This window comes from Canariomyces notabilis (genome assembly GCF_033297395.1).
Source record: "Canariomyces notabilis strain CBS 508.74 unplaced genomic scaffold N656scaffold_12, whole genome shotgun sequence".
NCBI lineage: Eukaryota > Fungi > Ascomycota > Sordariomycetes > Sordariales > Chaetomiaceae > Canariomyces > Canariomyces notabilis.
In genome coordinates, this window is record NW_027041834.1 from 714,356 (window position 1) to 729,988 (window position 15,633).

At 54.6% G+C, this 15,633-nt stretch overlaps 6 protein-coding genes across 6 annotated transcripts; 4 read left to right on the forward strand and 2 right to left on the reverse strand.

Annotated features, from left to right (window-relative positions):
* The first annotated feature begins 158 nt into the window (after window positions 1-158).
* N656DRAFT_779811 (uncharacterized protein) lies at window positions 159-3,662 on the forward strand. The gene has a single exon (XM_064815254.1). The coding sequence runs from the start codon at window positions 275-277 to the stop codon at window positions 3,431-3,433; it is 3,159 nt and encodes a 1,052-aa protein (XP_064669853.1). The 5' UTR covers window positions 159-274; the 3' UTR covers window positions 3,434-3,662.
* Window positions 3,663-3,883: 221 nt separating this feature from the next.
* Window positions 3,884-6,033, forward strand: N656DRAFT_779812 (squalene epoxidase). The gene has a single exon (XM_064815255.1). The coding sequence runs from the start codon at window positions 4,231-4,233 to the stop codon at window positions 5,761-5,763; it is 1,533 nt and encodes a 510-aa protein (XP_064669854.1). The 5' UTR covers window positions 3,884-4,230; the 3' UTR covers window positions 5,764-6,033.
* Window positions 6,034-6,098: 65 nt separating this feature from the next.
* Window positions 6,099-7,638, reverse strand: N656DRAFT_768916 (glycosyltransferase family 2 protein; the record flags this gene model as incomplete). The annotated part of the gene is made up of 3 exons (XM_064813661.1): window positions 6,099-6,500; window positions 6,615-7,433; window positions 7,507-7,638. The coding sequence occupies 3 exons, from the start codon at window positions 7,636-7,638 to the stop codon at window positions 6,099-6,101; spliced, it is 1,353 nt and encodes a 450-aa protein (XP_064669855.1).
* Window positions 7,639-11,037: 3,399 nt separating this feature from the next.
* N656DRAFT_710177 (uncharacterized protein) lies at window positions 11,038-12,441 on the reverse strand (the record flags this gene model as incomplete). Its single annotated transcript, XM_064811647.1, has 1 exon — window positions 11,038-12,441. One exon carries the CDS (start codon window positions 12,439-12,441, stop codon window positions 11,038-11,040), a length of 1,404 nt encoding a protein of 467 aa, XP_064669856.1.
* A 947-nt stretch (window positions 12,442-13,388) lies between these two features.
* On the forward strand, window positions 13,389-13,907 carry N656DRAFT_118694 (uncharacterized protein). The gene has a single exon (XM_064808545.1). It carries the CDS (start codon window positions 13,499-13,501, stop codon window positions 13,814-13,816), a length of 318 nt encoding a protein of 105 aa, XP_064669857.1. The 5' UTR covers window positions 13,389-13,498; the 3' UTR covers window positions 13,817-13,907.
* On the forward strand, window positions 13,736-14,474 carry N656DRAFT_118703 (uncharacterized protein). The gene is made up of 2 exons (XM_064808546.1): window positions 13,736-13,901; window positions 14,015-14,474. The coding sequence occupies exons 1-2, from the start codon at window positions 13,846-13,848 to the stop codon at window positions 14,364-14,366; spliced, it is 408 nt and encodes a 135-aa protein (XP_064669858.1). The 5' UTR covers window positions 13,736-13,845; the 3' UTR covers window positions 14,367-14,474.
* The last annotated feature ends 1,159 nt before the right edge of the window (window positions 14,475-15,633 follow it).

Here is a 15,633-nt window from a genome sequence, read left to right on the forward strand (position 1 = left end):
TATCTGTACGGAGTAGTCCGTACTTTTAAGACATCTCAGGTCCCGATTGCGTGGGTGAATGCCGCAGAGGGCCGCGATTGGTCGACTGCAGAGCTCATGTGGGGTTCCATGGGCGCATCACCTCATGCCTGGAAAACGGCTGCAGAGCTAACCACTTTGCCAAATCTTAGGGAATGGACGACCTTACTTGAACGACGAAGTGCCGAAACACGCCCCCGAACTGAACTATACGATGCATTGAAGACGAGATGGAAACTGCAATACAGGGACTACCATGTCATCTTCGCTTCCTGTGCCCTCCAAGGCTGCCTTGACGGCACTTCGAGGCCTCGTCGTGGGCACCTCGTGCACCCTCGCCCTGATCGCCGAAGATCGCCGGCGAAAAATCAACAATGCCGTGCGCGTCATTGAAAATGGCCAGAAGATCAAGTCAGCGAGGCGATATCGCGCCGGCGGGGCCGCGCTCGTTGCTGCTTTGGAGGAGGAGGCGCTGTCAGATCCAGGCTGGTTCTCCATCCTCCCAGCCCATGTGCCGCCGCAGCAGTACGGTTCATCACCGCCGACCCCGATGCAACGGACAAGGCGGGATATTAAAGGAGCAGTCAATGGGGACGGCATTGAGAGCATAGCCGAGGTATCCAGGCCGGAACTGCCCGTCCCAGACAAGACGGTTGTGCCACAGCAGGAGGACCCAATCAAGACAACCATGCCAAACGATGATGCTAGGCGACCGCGTCGACCTACCCCGAGGCTGCGAAAACTTCATGCAGATCCAGCGAAGCGGCGGATTATGCCACTTGAGGCAGGCCCCAAATGGCTTCGGGCAAACACGGACGTCTTGAAGGCTTATGCATGTCCCACAAACGAGGAAGTCATAGCGAGGGTGAGGAACGCGTGCGAGGCCCGAGATGCCCGTCAACTCAGCAACGCCTTGCGCCTCGTTATCGAAGTGATGGGAGAAAAGGACGCACCAGCCAACTCGGACGAAGCATGGATTGAAACCACCGCGCTGCTGTGTCGGACATGTCAAGAGGAGGGACGAGTCGAGGATGCCGCGAGGCTCCTCAATCGGGTAATATCTCGAGGTCCGTTAAAGGAGGATGTCTATTTCAGGCACAACCCGTTCGCGCTGATCGAGTCACTGCTTGCTCGAGCGGAACTCAGCGAGCATGAAGGAGTCAATTACCGAGCAGAGACCCTCAGCAGTGCAATCAACTTGTTCTTGCCAACCTTTACGGAGCAACCAGCCGAACCCGATCCCCAAGCCTACCAACTCGGGCGTAGGTTACTCGAGATGACATTTTCGACTAGTTCAGCACATCGTGTGATTGGGCTGTTCCGGCGTTGTTTCCTGTTTGCAGGAGACAGCTCGGAAAATCTAACCTCTTGGTTCCTCACGAAGCTCTACGAGATGCACGATTACAAGTCCGTAGTGAAGATATTTCTCTCCACATATGCCAAGACCTCTCCCCCCGAAGAATCTGTTGGCGCTATAGGAGACAGAGTCGTCGACAGCGTCAAGCTCGCCCACAATTACAGGGCCGATGAGGTCCTGGAGAATCTCCATGGCATTTACTCCAGTCTTGGGCATGCCAAGATGAAAGCAAGATGGGTGATGGAGCTACTGACCGCGCACTGGGCCAAACATCGCAGCTTTGAAAAGATCGAGTCGCTCTTTGCGCTTTTGGGGCCCCCCAACATCCAAAAAAAGGTGATCCACCCCGAGGCCGTATATCGTGTTATGGTTGAGCTCGCTCTGGAAGCGGGGGAGGAAATGAAAGCCGAGTCATACTTTCGCGATGCTGTCGCTCAAGACGCCCGGCAAGCCTCGGACATCCGGTTGTTAGGCGTCCTTGCTCGCTTCCATGCCAAGAATGGCGACTGGGAAGCAGTTCGCAGCGCATTTGCAGCCATGAATTGGGAAGCGAAGGCAAATTCCGAGGGGAACTCCAAGGCCTATGGCCATGCGTTCGTTCCGATCCTCAAAGAGTACATCCAGCATCATACGATTCGCGAGACGGAGGAGTTTGCGAAATCCTACATTGACGAATTCAAAGTACCGTTATCCAGCTACACGGTTACATTGATGGCCAAGCAGTACGCAGCCATCCGTGATGTCAGATCTTTGATCGACTGGTTGGAATACTGCAGCCGAGCGGGTTTTACCGTCGACGCCGCTTTCAGCAACGCCATCCTGGTAAGCTGCCGGAGAGAATGGAAATTTCCATTCAGAGATCTCCGTACACTCTTCCGAAAACTGAGGTCCCTAAACCCCTATTTTGTCGACAGGCATACGGAGCGTATCATGGCGGATGCTGCGCTCTCGGCGTCTAAATACGGCGGGAAAGCCGCTAAGGGGCGGCTCCTCTCACTGAGGATTGACCCGAGCAAAGTAGCGATCAAAAACAAATGCACCCAGGTGGATGATGTTCGCCTCGCAATGAAAGAGGCCATAACATGCCATCGGCCCGAGAGCGCCGTCCGAATCTACAAACTCGCTCTACATCAGGGAATGCCATTTTGCCCGCAGATCTTGCGCTTAGCGGTGCAAGCGCGGTTCAAGTCAGCACCCAATGGCTTGTTCGGGGCGTTGGAGCTGATTCGTGACGCCGAGAAAAGGGGCCAAGATACAGAACCGGCCATCAATTACCTCCTCGCCATGCAACTGGCCGAGATTACCGCCACCAGAGACCCAACAAATACCCTGAACACAATCCGGGCCGCTCTTGCGCAGTTCAAAAAACTTGGCATCCACCTGACAGACCGGTCCCTCCACCGCGCGGCCCTGACGTGCCTCGAAGCCGGCCACTTCCAGGGGGCGATCGGCTATGCCCTCAAGGCGGCCGAGGCAGCGGGCATGTCGGCGATAGGGCCATGCTACAACCTGCAGAACTTCAAAATCCTGCTGTCCGCCTACGCCGAGCTGGTCGACGTGCCGGGCATCAGGGACACCGTCCGTCGGGCGCTCGTGAGCCGCTACCGCGAGGACACGGCCTGCCTCAGAGCCCTGAAGCATGCGCGCGCCAAGGTCGCGCACGCGACTGCGCGGGGCGGCGTCACCGAGGCGCAGCGACGGCTGGCTCGCGCCGCCATCGACGGAGGCATCGATACCGTCGTGAATGCCAGGGAGAACCTGCGCCACGAGGCTAAGCAGCTCTGCGAGGAGGCGCTGCGGATCATGAAACGCGCCGCGCTGGATGCCGGCTGTCCGCCTGTCGACTTTGAGGATATCCCCTGGCTTGGTGGGGGGAAGGGGAAGGGGGAGAGGAATCGTGCTGGGGGTGGGAATAGTAACGAGGTTGTGGACGACGACGGCGACGGCGACGGGGGGTTGCCTCGCTTTGACGGTGCGGACGGCAAGGAACCGTGCAGCTTGGGTCTGGATGATAAGAGAGTGCCTGCTCGCGCGATAACGGCGGTTGAGGCGTTCTGAGAGGAGCCATGTCTACAAAATATCTACTTGTCTGTATCTGGGAACGGGCAACTTGTAGCGTCCACCGTGTCAGTGTATGTGTAAGCTCTGTATGTATGCGTATGTGTTTGTATGAAATGTATATATGTGTGTATTAATCATGTCTGCCATGTTGTTGGCCTCTGGACACTAGGTAGCAGCCTTAAATTCCATCCGACAGCGAAGGGACTGTTGTTGGGGCTCAGAAGAAGACAAAACATACCACCGCTGGAGCTCTGGTCTTGGCGATCAGGCCTTGTCCGGAATGCCTGCGCAATCGACTGACATGTGAATTTTTGTGGTCAGGGGCAAAAGCATGATCAGTGGGTCCCTACGCGCATACCCGATTGGCCTGATTGGCTAGCCAGGGACTGACAACCACAATGGTGCCTTCCGCATGGGACGATTTGCTTCAGAAATCGGACTTCGATAATTTCATCAACTGGCCTTCCTTCCCTTTAGAACTCAGCAACCAACGACAGCCGTTGGTGTGCTGAAAGGGTGTGTGATACCCAGACTGCTTCATCTACATACGGCCTGCAGCGTTCCATCTTTCTCCGTCATAATATTTCTCTTCCCTCGTCTTAGGCGTCGACTTTGTACTGTACCCATTCCTTCTCAGCCCCCCTTGTTCAAAGGAGTGAAGTAGTCAAGTCAATCTCAAGACATCCATTCATCCAATCGCTCGGTAGCACCCGCGTTCGCAACCAAAGATTCTACCTGCCTTTCGACTATATAGGCTTGCGGTACAGAGTTACTCAGCGGCAGCCGACTGCGTCATGGCGGCAGCGGCCATATCCCAGGCCGACCGCATTCGTGAACGGCGAGAGCAGCACCATGAGGCCGAGGTAGTCGTGGTCGGCGCTGGTGTCTTTGGGTGTGCCATTGCCTTTGCACTCGCGAATCAGGGGCGCAGCGTTATCCTGCTTGAGCGATGGATGCACGAGCCGGACCGTATAGTTGGAGAGCTACTGCAGCCGGGTGGTGTTGAGGCGTTGAAGAAGCTGGGGTTAGAGGGCTGTCTCGAAGGCATCGACGCGGTGCCATGTCATGGCTATCATGTAGTATACAGGGGAGACGATGTCGCGATTCCTTACCCAGTGGTCAGCCCTGAAGGAAAGGTGGTTGTTGGGAATCGGACAACAGCGAATGGGCACGCCAATGGGGATGCAAATGGACTGAAGAAAGCTGCTCGGCCGGAAGGCAGGAGTTTTCACCACGGCCGCTTCATAATGAAGCTGCGAGAGGCCTGCAGAGCGCACCCAAACATCTCCATGTTCGAGACCGAAGCGACGGCGACGATCAAAGGCGAGCACAGTGACGCTGTCTTGGGAGTAGAAACCCGGACCAAGAATCCCGAGACGGGCAAGAAAGAACCCGATTGCTTCTTCGGCCAACTGACCATCATCGCCGATGGCTATGCATCCATTTTCCGCAAGTCCCTGCTCAACAAAGCGCCCCTCGTCCGCAGCAAATTCTACGCCCTCGAACTCATTGACTGCCCCTTCCCGCCCGCCAACTACGGCCATGTTGTCATCGGCCCCTCGTCCCTCTGCCTCCTGTACCAAATCGGCACGCACGAAACACGCGCCCTAATCGACGTCCCAGAGAAGCACCCCGACGCGACTCCGGCCAACGGCGGGGTGCGCGGCTACATCGAAAAGGTCGTCCTCCCTTCCCTACCCTCGCAGGTGCAGCCATCGGTGCGGACGGCGCTCTCGGACGGGAAGATCCCACGGAGCATGCCGAACAGCTGGCTGCCGCCGACCAAGCAGACGACGCACGCGGGCGTGGTGGTGCTGGGCGACGCGCACAACATGCGGCACCCCCTGACGGGCGGCGGCATGACGGTGGCCTTCAACGACGCGGTGCTGCTGGCGTCGCTGCTGCACCCGACCTACGTGCCTGACCTGGCGGACCACGCCGCCGTGCGCCGCGCCATGGCCGCGTTCCACTGGCGCCGCAAGAGCCTCACTAGCATCATCAACGTGCTCGCCCAGGCCCTGTATGACCTCTTCGCCGCCGACGACTGGCAGCTCCGCGCCCTCCAGCGGGGCTGCTTTAGGTATTTCCAGATGGGCAAGACGGATGAGCCCGTCGCGCTCATGGGTGGGATCATGCACCGCCCGCTGGTGCTGGCGTCGCACTTTTTTACCGTGGCGTTTGTGGCCATTTGGATGAACATTGTGGAAGTGTGTGGCGGATCGGTGCTGGGCATTTTGAAGCTGCCCTTGGCGTTGGTGCAGGCTGTGTTGATCCTGTGGAAGGCGTGCGTGGTGTTTTTGCCAGTCTTCTGGACCGAACTAATGTGAATAGAACTGAGCGGATTGCAAAAGGGGTGTGTTTGAGCTTTCACTGTATGTAGTTAGATACGATTTATTATCGCCGCTAGTACTATCTGTTAATGATGGATAGATATAATGGTAATGGAACGTTGGTCATGATTAGGAGTCCAGGTCTGGTTGCGAGAATTTCTGAGTTTATATACGCGGTTAAACAGTCCATACATGAACTAAGAAGAGGGATGGGGGTATCCGTAGCGAGATACGTATGGGTTTCCCAAGCAACTAGGAATACGCAGAAGCTATGTCTTACAATGAAGCAAATCCAATGTACATAAACTCAGCCTATGGCATGCCATGCTGACTCAGGTTAACCGCCGCCGGTACACCCCCATCATCCAACTCGCCCGGAGCACAGCCAGCCCGATGGCCATCCGGATGCTGTCCTGGACCAGGCTCATCTTGCTGCCGGGAACCTCGTGCCAGCCGACGGGCACCTCGGCCACCTTGATGCCGTAGCTGGTGCCGATGACGGACCCGTCGCTGGCCAGGACGGGGGTGGCGGGCGCCGACTCAGCCAGCATGAGCATCTCAATGTCAAAGATCCACCCTTCCGAGTGCATGTAGGGCACAATGTGGGGCAGGGCGGCGCGCGAAAAGAGTTTGAAGCCGCACTGCGTGTCGCGGATCCGTGACGTCGCGGGCGGCGTGAGGATCATGAGCACGAAGTGGAAGGACCGCATGAGAAAGTTGCGGATTGCGGAGCGCTGTGATTGTTGGGTGTGAACTGTGTTAGTAGGCTGAGAGGAATCGTAATGGGGGGTAGAAAAGGGAAGCTGGTTTTTTTCCTTCTTCTTTGGAGATTTACATAGAGAGCATACCTTGACAACGGCCTCGCTGGCTACCAAATGTGCCCTGCTCCCGATGGCCACCCCCCTATTGGACCCGTCCACGACGTCCTCGCACCCTTCTATTAGCCGGCCGAGGTCGCTGAACCGGCTGGCCCCGTCGGCGTCGGCAAACACGGCGTACTTGCCCCGTACATGCCGCAGGCCGTGCGTCACGGCCCCGCCCTTGCCACGGTTCTTCTCAAGCGTTATCACCCGGAGGATGTCGTGCAAGCCGTGCTTGCGCGAGAATTCAAGGGCAACCTCGACTGTGCGGTCCTGGCTGCCGTCGTTGACGACGAGGATTTCGTAGCCTGACGGGCCAGCACCATCCTGCCCCTGCGACTTTGACGGGTGCGGCGTGTTTCCGCTTCCTGGGCTGTCGGGCTTGAAGACGAGGCGGTGCGGCGTCGTGCCCTTGCCCTTCCTCCCCTTCTTCTGCTGTGCAAGCTTTTGTTGCTGTGCCGGCGGGGATGGTCCACTGCTGGCGTCCGGTCTACCAAATTGCTGGTCTAGATACTCAACCATCTCCTCAAGAGCAGCGGAGATGCGGGCCCCCTCGTTGTATGCCGGGATCACGACGCTCACTTCTACCTCGGCCGGCTCGATGATGGCCTGGTCGGGGACGGGAAAGCCAGCGGGGATGGTGGGGTATTCCTGGTTTCGGCGACCTTCGGCGCGCCAGCGGTCATACCAACAGGGAAGCGGCCGCGGGGCACTGACGGTGCCATCTGGGTTGGTGGTGAGGTAAGTCTTTTCAGACGGAAACGGGAGTCGGGGCGTATGGGCGATAAGGTGGAGGAAGATGTATATCTGGGGCGTGTCTTCGTTAGGCACTTTGATATTGGGGAGGATGCTAACGGGAGACCGGGGAAAGTGGGCATACACATAAGATCCCCAGTCCAGCAAGCGGGAGGACGGCAGAAAGGAAAAGATGGAAGGGCCTCTCTCGAGCAGTTTCATACGAGATCCAGACCAGCTGCCTCAACGCCTCGAATGAGCCCTCGATAATCGCCATTGTAGACTGCGCCAATCCGCGCAAGAGAGAAGAAAGAAACAAAGGGTGTCAGGTTGTCAATCGACGAGGCTGTTAACTTGCACACCTGTCACGAAGTTGTCGGGTTGGGGGGCAACAAGGCTGGCGAATCATAGCAAGCCGGGGGGCCTGTCGATCGTCCTATCCGAGGTGCCTGGACCCACAAGGCTTAACGTTGGCACGTTGGCGATTTGCGATCGAATCATCGAACTAGGTACAGAAGGCCCAAGCTCCCTAGGGGCCCTTCGAAGCTTACAGCTTTACAGGTACCTAGGTGCTTTACCTACCCTAACTGCCCGGAAGTTACGAAAATTGAACAACCTTCTCTGACCCTGCTGGTGTGATGGGTTTCCTGCTACCCTCAGGTATTCACCCGACCACCCCGAAGGATACGTGAGGTCTTGAGTATGGTTGTGCACTCGTGTTACAACGGAGCGGCCCGATCGAGGGACATCACACAATCTCCGTCATCCACGCGGACAAACCGTCCGCTAGCATCCAGTGATCAGGGGTCTTGTCATCATATATCGTAAATCCCTCAAGCCTTAGCAACTATGTGGATGTTTTCGTCTCTACCGACGTTGTACAATACGCAGTCTATGTATTGTATGAATTGCAGCACCTTCCCTTTCGAATGCGGATTACAGAACGCCTCGATTACCCAAGCTATCCTGGTCCTCGGTGCTGCATGGATCTTTTTTGCGTCTAGGTTACCTAATGGACGGTGAGTCTCCGTAAGCACGCAGTATGAATAATCCCTGACCACTTCCTCCAAAGACCCGGGAGAGCTCGATATTTCGGTTCTCGGGGCGGTCGGTTCACTACTCGGTCGGCTGGTAATGCTAGCTTGGTAAAAACGTCAGCTGAGTCCTTGCAGCATTCGGTTCCTACACTAAGGGTTCAATATGAGATAATTTGATGCAACCCTTACGAATGCCTCGCCGCTGACAAGCCTGAGAGTTGAACCCTGGGTGCCATTCAAACGAAGGCTGAATGGTGTTCCCCTTCTGTGACACAGAATGGTTGCCGAGATGAACTAGTGGTGCCTGTCATATCGTCTCTTTGCTGAGGCTTTGAAGACCCAGGCATGTATGTACGGATACTGTGAACACCCGCCCCGCCGTTGGTTCACGCTTCATCCATAATATATATGCAGCCGCCCTTTGCACCACCTGGACTACAGTGAACCAACCTGTTGGACCTGAAAGCATTCATACATGACATTCTACCTAGATCATTGGGCCATTCATACGATCAGATCCAGCGCAACGCTCCGTCGGAGCAGGACAGTCAAAAACGGTTAGGCACTCGCAAAGCCCTCCCCGACCTGGAAGGCAACGGCTGCAGCATGGGGATAGTTGCTGCAGACGCACCGACGCAAGAGCTGCACGGTAGGTATGTAGTAACATGCAATGTCAAGCAAAACGGAAAAGTTTTCAGCTGATGCTGTCATGGTAGCCACCTCCCTATCTCCTTGAAGGTGGAATGGTGACAAACAAGGTAACCCTAAGGTTGTCTTACACAGTAAGCTAGGTACCTTAGGTCAGTACCTAAGCTCTTCAAGCTCGAGGTGGCACTTGTAGATTTGGTATCTAAAGCTCAGGCAGAGGGACCAAGGTATCCGTATCATCGACGCATCTTAGATAAGAATGCAGGAGAGGAAAAGAGGCGCAAGTCCTAAAGGGGGCAGGTGCCTAGTGTAAAGTACGATAATCATTAGCCTTGGAGATTACCTTTTGGTATTTATGGTCAGACAGTTCGATGAGCGGCAATCTACAACATGGAGATGCAGAGAACGCTTCAAGTTCGTCCAGTCTATCCGGACAGCACCATCAAGACTCCATCCAGCTCGGTTCCTGGAGCAGCCCTGAAACGCACCAACGAGATCCAAGACCGAAACCCGTGCTTCAATGTTCCAAAAGGGCTGAAGCAAACCGAGTCCGCTAAAACGACGGTAATCCCGTGATAAAACGACTGTGGTCGAGTGGAAGCCTTGCCCGCACTGGAAGAGCGAATATCACTGTCATTCGAGCAAGCTCTACCCCGTTTTTCGAGAGTTACAAGTGAGTATAGTTAGCTTGAATAGCTATGCCTGGTTTCGCGCTTGTAGAGGCTGAAGAAATCTGTGTTTTCGTCAAGTACAAATGGGTACCTGGATGTTGGATTTTGATGTCGGGCGAGTCCATGACTTGGCGGAGGAAGTTGGTGCCAAGACCACATGTCATTGGCCACATCCCTCAAAACCTTAGTCGTTTTATCACAGAACCACCGTCGTTTTAGCGGACTCGAAGCCAACGGAGCCGCAATTCCGGAACAAAACTACACTAACATACACTAGTGCGATAAGAGACGGGGGCTATAACTTGGAATGATGGCATGGTTGAGAGATTGCGAACACGATGCTCCACAGAGCATCACAGTCAACACGTCCAACAAGATGCATGTCAGCACGCATTCCCCTTATCCATTGGCCCCTTTTCGTCCTAAACCCAGCTTTTCTGGGCTCTGTAATCAAGCTAGAGAGGCTAGTATCAATCATCACGCTATGCATGCAGCTCCTAGGCAAGCACGCAGTGTGGCGGTGAGAAAGACAAGCCGGGCGCCACTCCACGAGGTGATTCATCCCAGGGACTGTACCTGAAATCGGCTGCCGGAACGGTGGGGACGAGGAACAAGCGTAAGATGTCCAGATGACGAAGGCTAGGGTTAGGCACTAACTTTACCATGGCTGGTAAGATTTGCTGCACTGGAATTCCGGATCTGTCCTTGGACATCGACATCAAAACCGCTACTTAGGTACAGTAGCTTAATTGTTTCTCCTAGGTAAGGTAGTACAGTACCTTAGATGCTAAATAGGCAAATGGTTACATATCTTGGGTTGATATAAATAAATGAACTGCTAGCAACCAGCTTGCCCGTCCTGTCCTTGGACTCTGGTTTCATCATCTTGCAGGATACCAGGCAAAGGATGCGCCCATAATCTTCAAAAAGTGTTGCTCTGTTCAAGACGGTCTTGTTTCAACCATCCTCGAGCTGTCCTTCTCTGTACAAGGAGGCCCCTGATTCCACCCCCCCCCCCTTACAACACCTCAACAAACCCACAATCCCTTGCTGGAAAGTTTTGGATCCTAACATCATTGACAAAAACGACACATAAATATCCAAACGCTTCAAAGTCCCAAACATGTGCAACGCCGAACAAATACTAGACCGGACAAAGTGGCAGCACGAGATAGATGGCCTCCTGCGTAAATGTCCTCATAATAGCCCAAAAATGAAAGAAACAACAAAGTAGATGGAGTGCCGATAGGTGTGTTATATAGTGGTGCCAGATCCGCAAAGCTCGCGCCAGGTCTCAGAAGGAGACAGGATGGTATTTCTTCAGCCGGCTGCCACTGCGCTCTTACTGCTCCTTAGTGACCAGCGATTCTTCTTGGCCAGTTTCGCCCCAGAGCCTGGGTTCTTGGAGAGCTTGCCCGGCTTGGGAGGAGGCAAAGCCATGTGTGTAGGCGCGGGAAGACTCCCTTCGTCGAAATTCGTCGGGAGCGCAGTTACCACCGAAGCTGGCCGCCTCTTCTCGTCGTTCTCTCTCGCCAGCTCGGTCGGGGTGCTAATCTCAATGACCTCGGATACGTTCGACTTGATTGTCTCCAGCTCCGAGAACCGGGTCTTCTTCGAGATTTTCCGCCTCTCCTTGCCAGAAGAGTCCGACTTCGAAGGCGAGGATGAGGCTGTCGGCGGAGTGGTCGGAGGTGTCGAGTGTGCAAGCTCTTCCTCGCTCGAGGGTTCTGGCGTGATGCTGACCTCTTGAACCGTGTCTTGTTCTTCCGCTTTCACCGCAGCTAGGAGTGTAACTGTTGGCGCCACCTTAGCCGCAAGAGATGTGCTGGATGCGACAGGCACCATAGTGACCGAACTTGAGGCCGATCCGCCGGACAAGGATGCTCCCGGGGTTGTAATGGCTGTGCCAAACTGCATCGGCGGAAGCGTGGGAACAGGAGGGATCCCGGGAGCGATGGAACTGGTGAGCGGGACTGACGATGTTCGTGAGTGTGCTCCGGAACGGTTCGGGTCGGACACTCTGCGCGAATGTCCCGGGTGCAGCCGATGGATGGTCTCGAAATTGCTCATCGGCCTGTTAGGTCGTGAAGCGCTAGCCGAGTTGTTGACTCGAGCGGGCTTCATCTCCAAGTCATCCTGTGAGCTGGTCGAGTTACCAGAGCTGCTGACAGGGGAGACGGTACCATCCCCGTTCGCAAGTGGAAGCGAAACTCGGTTTGTGGACACTTTACTCGAAGACCGACTAGTGCGGGAGGAATCGATAACGACCCTCTCAACTTCCTTGCCTTTCGGTGACATGCTCGACGCCATGTCCATCGAGGTGTAGCTCATTTCCCCCGCTTGGTTAGTCCAACCAGACGGCATGCTGCTATAGCTGTAATTTCGTGGGAGCTGGACGATGGGGGTCGCATATGCAGACGGGTATGAGACGTGAGAGAGAGAGCTGGAGACACGAGGCATGCCGGCATGAACCGGCGTCATCATGCCGCTCATACCTACTCCGCTAGCCGTCATGGCGCTCCGTCTCCGGTTCTGTTCGACTATCTTCTGTCGGTCGTTCTCCCTCCAGCCCGCTGGGCCGCCCGACAGAGCATCTATGGCAGCATGCTTCGGTATGTGCTTGTACGGCGCCTTCGCGGCCTCCTTCCTTTCCCTCTCGGCCTGCTCTGCACGGTGCTCTTTGGCTGCCTGGCGGCCCTTCTTGATTTTCGAGAATACCGACATGGCGGTGCGACGACCTTCAAACCCTGAGGCGGGGAATGGGGAAGAGTCTGGTTGGAATCCGTTGAGGCTGTGGATGAATTGCGACTCGGCAAGCAGCGGGGTTGGAGCGCGGCTCTCCTAAGCGTCATACACTTTTGAGTCCCGGCTGCCAGAAAACCGTGAAATACCCGACTCGACGACAGGTGGACCGGATCGCGGGTGCAAATTTGGTATGGATGTATATTAAGTCGTTCTGGGGCACATAAGTGGCAGAAGGTAGCGAGTGAGATGAGTGCCTGGAGGCCGGGTAATTTATATAATGCGTCTTTAAGGCGGGGACCCTAGCTGAATACCGGCCTGCTGGGAGGGAAGGACGGAACCGAATCTTGAAAGACGGAGAACCTCGAGGCGTCCCGGCGATGATGGGCAAGATATAAAATATCAGAACTGAAATACCTTGGTGATGCTTCGTCTGGAAAGCCGAGAAAAGATAGTTGGGCAAGGGCAACTCGCCTCTCTGCCCTACGAAGAAAGAGGGCTACCGCACATTATAGTAACAGAGAGTAAGGGAGGAAGGGGCATCCACAGATTTTTAAGCTAATGCAGCTACTCAGCTCTCTCACCCAGCTGTTGAGGGCAACGGCAAGCATTCCCGTCAGCCACGCGGGGGCATTCACTTCAGATAGCGCACACACCTGGCGCGCTTGGTGGAACGGTCCAGCCAGGGCAGCTGCAACAGGGATCCTGGGCTGCAAGCGGGGCTACCAAAATGGAAGCAATAAGGACGCCTTCGATCTCGGTACCTCTGTGGGTACCGTACCGAGGTACCTTCGTACTCTGCTATAAACCAACACTGTAACTTACCATACCATCTGGCATACACATCGCCAGTATGTAATGTTACATAACCTAGCAGGACAAGTAGTCCTGAAAGATTTCCAATCGCCTAGTTGCAAACAAGGCCAACCAAGGTGGATTAGGAAAAGCACGGCCGAGAACTCTCGCTGATGCTGAGATTTCGATCCATGACGGAGTTTCTGTCTTGTTCAAGAACCCGAAGGAACGTTGACAGACCTGCATGCCTGCCCGGTCCTTACCATTCGTCCATTCAATTGGTTTGCTTGGAGCCACGCACGCAGAAATCACCAGTGGAAAAGTGGGACCTCGTATTTGTGTACTTGGTACATCACTTCTTGAGACGATAACAGTTTTGCGCCCGACAGCGCGGCTCACGGCGGACAAGGATCTTGGCATGATCTTCGCCGGCAATCTGGGACGTCTCTATCAGCCGCAGACAGAAAACGATGCGCTTGTTAGGTACCCAGACAGTCGACACATCAGTTTTCGAGTCGCTTGGGGAAGAGCGCTGCAGACACAGATCGGTTCCTGCCCATAAAGCTAGGTAGGTATATTTCTTCATACAAGATGGCGCATCCTTGGCGGACGCACACCAGACAGAAAAAGTTCATTAGTTCAAGCAGGTAACGTTGAGCCCGTCCAGCCGCACCGCTTGGCAGGGGAGAGGAGAAGCCTTTCTCAATTCAACAAGTGTCACTCCATTGCGTTAACGTTAGTGCATGTATCCACTATCCAGAGTTTGCCGCCACGAAGCACGGAAAGTGAGACTTGGGCCGATCTTCGGGATAAGCCGAAGCCATCTGCAAAGCCCGCTGGTCGTCACCCGCAATGTGGCGTATGTTGTCAAGACATGCTGGCCACAGCCAAGGCGAGGCACACCAATATTTCTCTCAGCTCAGCCGCCTTTGTTCACCCCCATGCTGAGTTACGGCGCAAAGTGCACGGAACTGGACGTCCAATTGATATGGTTCATATTGCCGCCTTTGGTCATCTGTAGATACATGGTTGTAATGACCTGCTGGAGTTTCATTTTGATTTCAATAGTTTTTGCTTGTGACATGGATCCTGTCCGCATGGCGGGGCGATAACCGGACCTGACGCAGCATAGATTCAATTAGATCTTCGACGCTAGCTACAAAGTAAATAAGTCTTTAGAATAATCGAAAAGAAACACTGATGGCACCTGACTAAGGTAAGGATGCTGTTTACTGGTGTCAGTATCTGTACATTCTTTGGTGAGCTGTTCTAGGCTTCTAGCTTAATGCCCATTGTGATTTGTGATACCTATGGGCCAGTCCCTCGTCTCACCTCTCGAAGATGTCGGGAACAGGGAAATGCTTAAACCCCATATAACTACCAGTAGTATCCGTAGACCGCAGACGATTCTTTACGGGTGTCCTGACGACGATGCGGCTCGGGCAGTACGCGTGTAGTACCCTACCCATCACATTCCACTTCATCAAAAGATGGGAACTACCTATGTGGGTCCTTGTCGAATCCTATCCGATACCTATCTGCAAGAGAGAAGAGAAAGGTAGATAGATATCTGCCAGCCTTCCAGATTGTTACGCAATGTCCGATCGCAGGTCGCTGTATGTAACCTGACATGATCAGGGACTAGCGAGCAAGGGCCGCCAGAGCACGTTTCGTCTCAGCCTTCTAGCAGCAGACCTCTAGGCGGGGACTGTATCGTATGTTCTGTATGTACATATTATACAATGCATACATAGGTACGTACTCCGTATTGTACTCCCATTAATTCCCGCGCGAACCAAAGAGCCACAGTTTCGGCTAGTCGCACCTCATACACGTGGACCCAGCGGCGCGGTATCAAGGCGGTCCCAAGGACGGAGTCGCCCAATCCTTCAACTTGTTTATGTACGTATGCCGGCATATCAAGCCCGGATGTGGTCCATGTGGATATGTAAGGGCGTATTGTACCCATGTAAATACCAGGTAGCATTGGCGCATCTGACAAGCGATAAGGACACAACCAAACTTTGGCTGCTCCATGGAAGATACCGGTAGCTCGCCCAACTAGAACTGGAATGACCTCGTCTGATGGGTCAACGAGGCTAGTCCAGGCTATACTTATTACTGGAGCATGACGCACACTATCCCTCGCTCTCAACCGGACTCTTCTCCAGTGGGCTCACATCATGATCATATACCTACCTAGCATCGGCGCTCGAAGGTCCTAGTTGACCCCGAGGTTCCGGTTCGCTGCTCACATCTTGGCTGATTCGGCAGTCTTGTCCGGATTCGAGGTACTACTAGTAGGCACGTTTCAAGTGCCTGCCTACAATGTCCTGCCGCTCATTTGACGTCCCAAGTGATGCTAGAGTGCGTCTAGCG

What these genes read in the sequence shown, in the direction of transcription:
- N656DRAFT_118703 (XM_064808546.1), top strand. Translation starts at nt 13,846, where the DNA reads ATGGCGCATCCTTGGCGGACGCACACCAGACAGAAAAAGTTCATTAGT. An exon ending in AAGTTCATTAGTTCAAGCAG is followed by an intron (nt 13,902 to 14,014) that starts GTAACGTTGAGC and finishes TCCACTATCCAG; the next exon opens with AGTTTGCCGCCACGAAGCAC.
- N656DRAFT_779811 (XM_064815254.1), top strand. Translation starts at nt 275, where the DNA reads ATGTCATCTTCGCTTCCTGTGCCCTCCAAGGCTGCCTTGACGGCACTT.
- N656DRAFT_779812 (XM_064815255.1), top strand. Translation starts at nt 4,231, where the DNA reads ATGGCGGCAGCGGCCATATCCCAGGCCGACCGCATTCGTGAACGGCGA.
- N656DRAFT_118694 (XM_064808545.1), top strand. Translation starts at nt 13,499, where the DNA reads ATGCCTGCCCGGTCCTTACCATTCGTCCATTCAATTGGTTTGCTTGGA.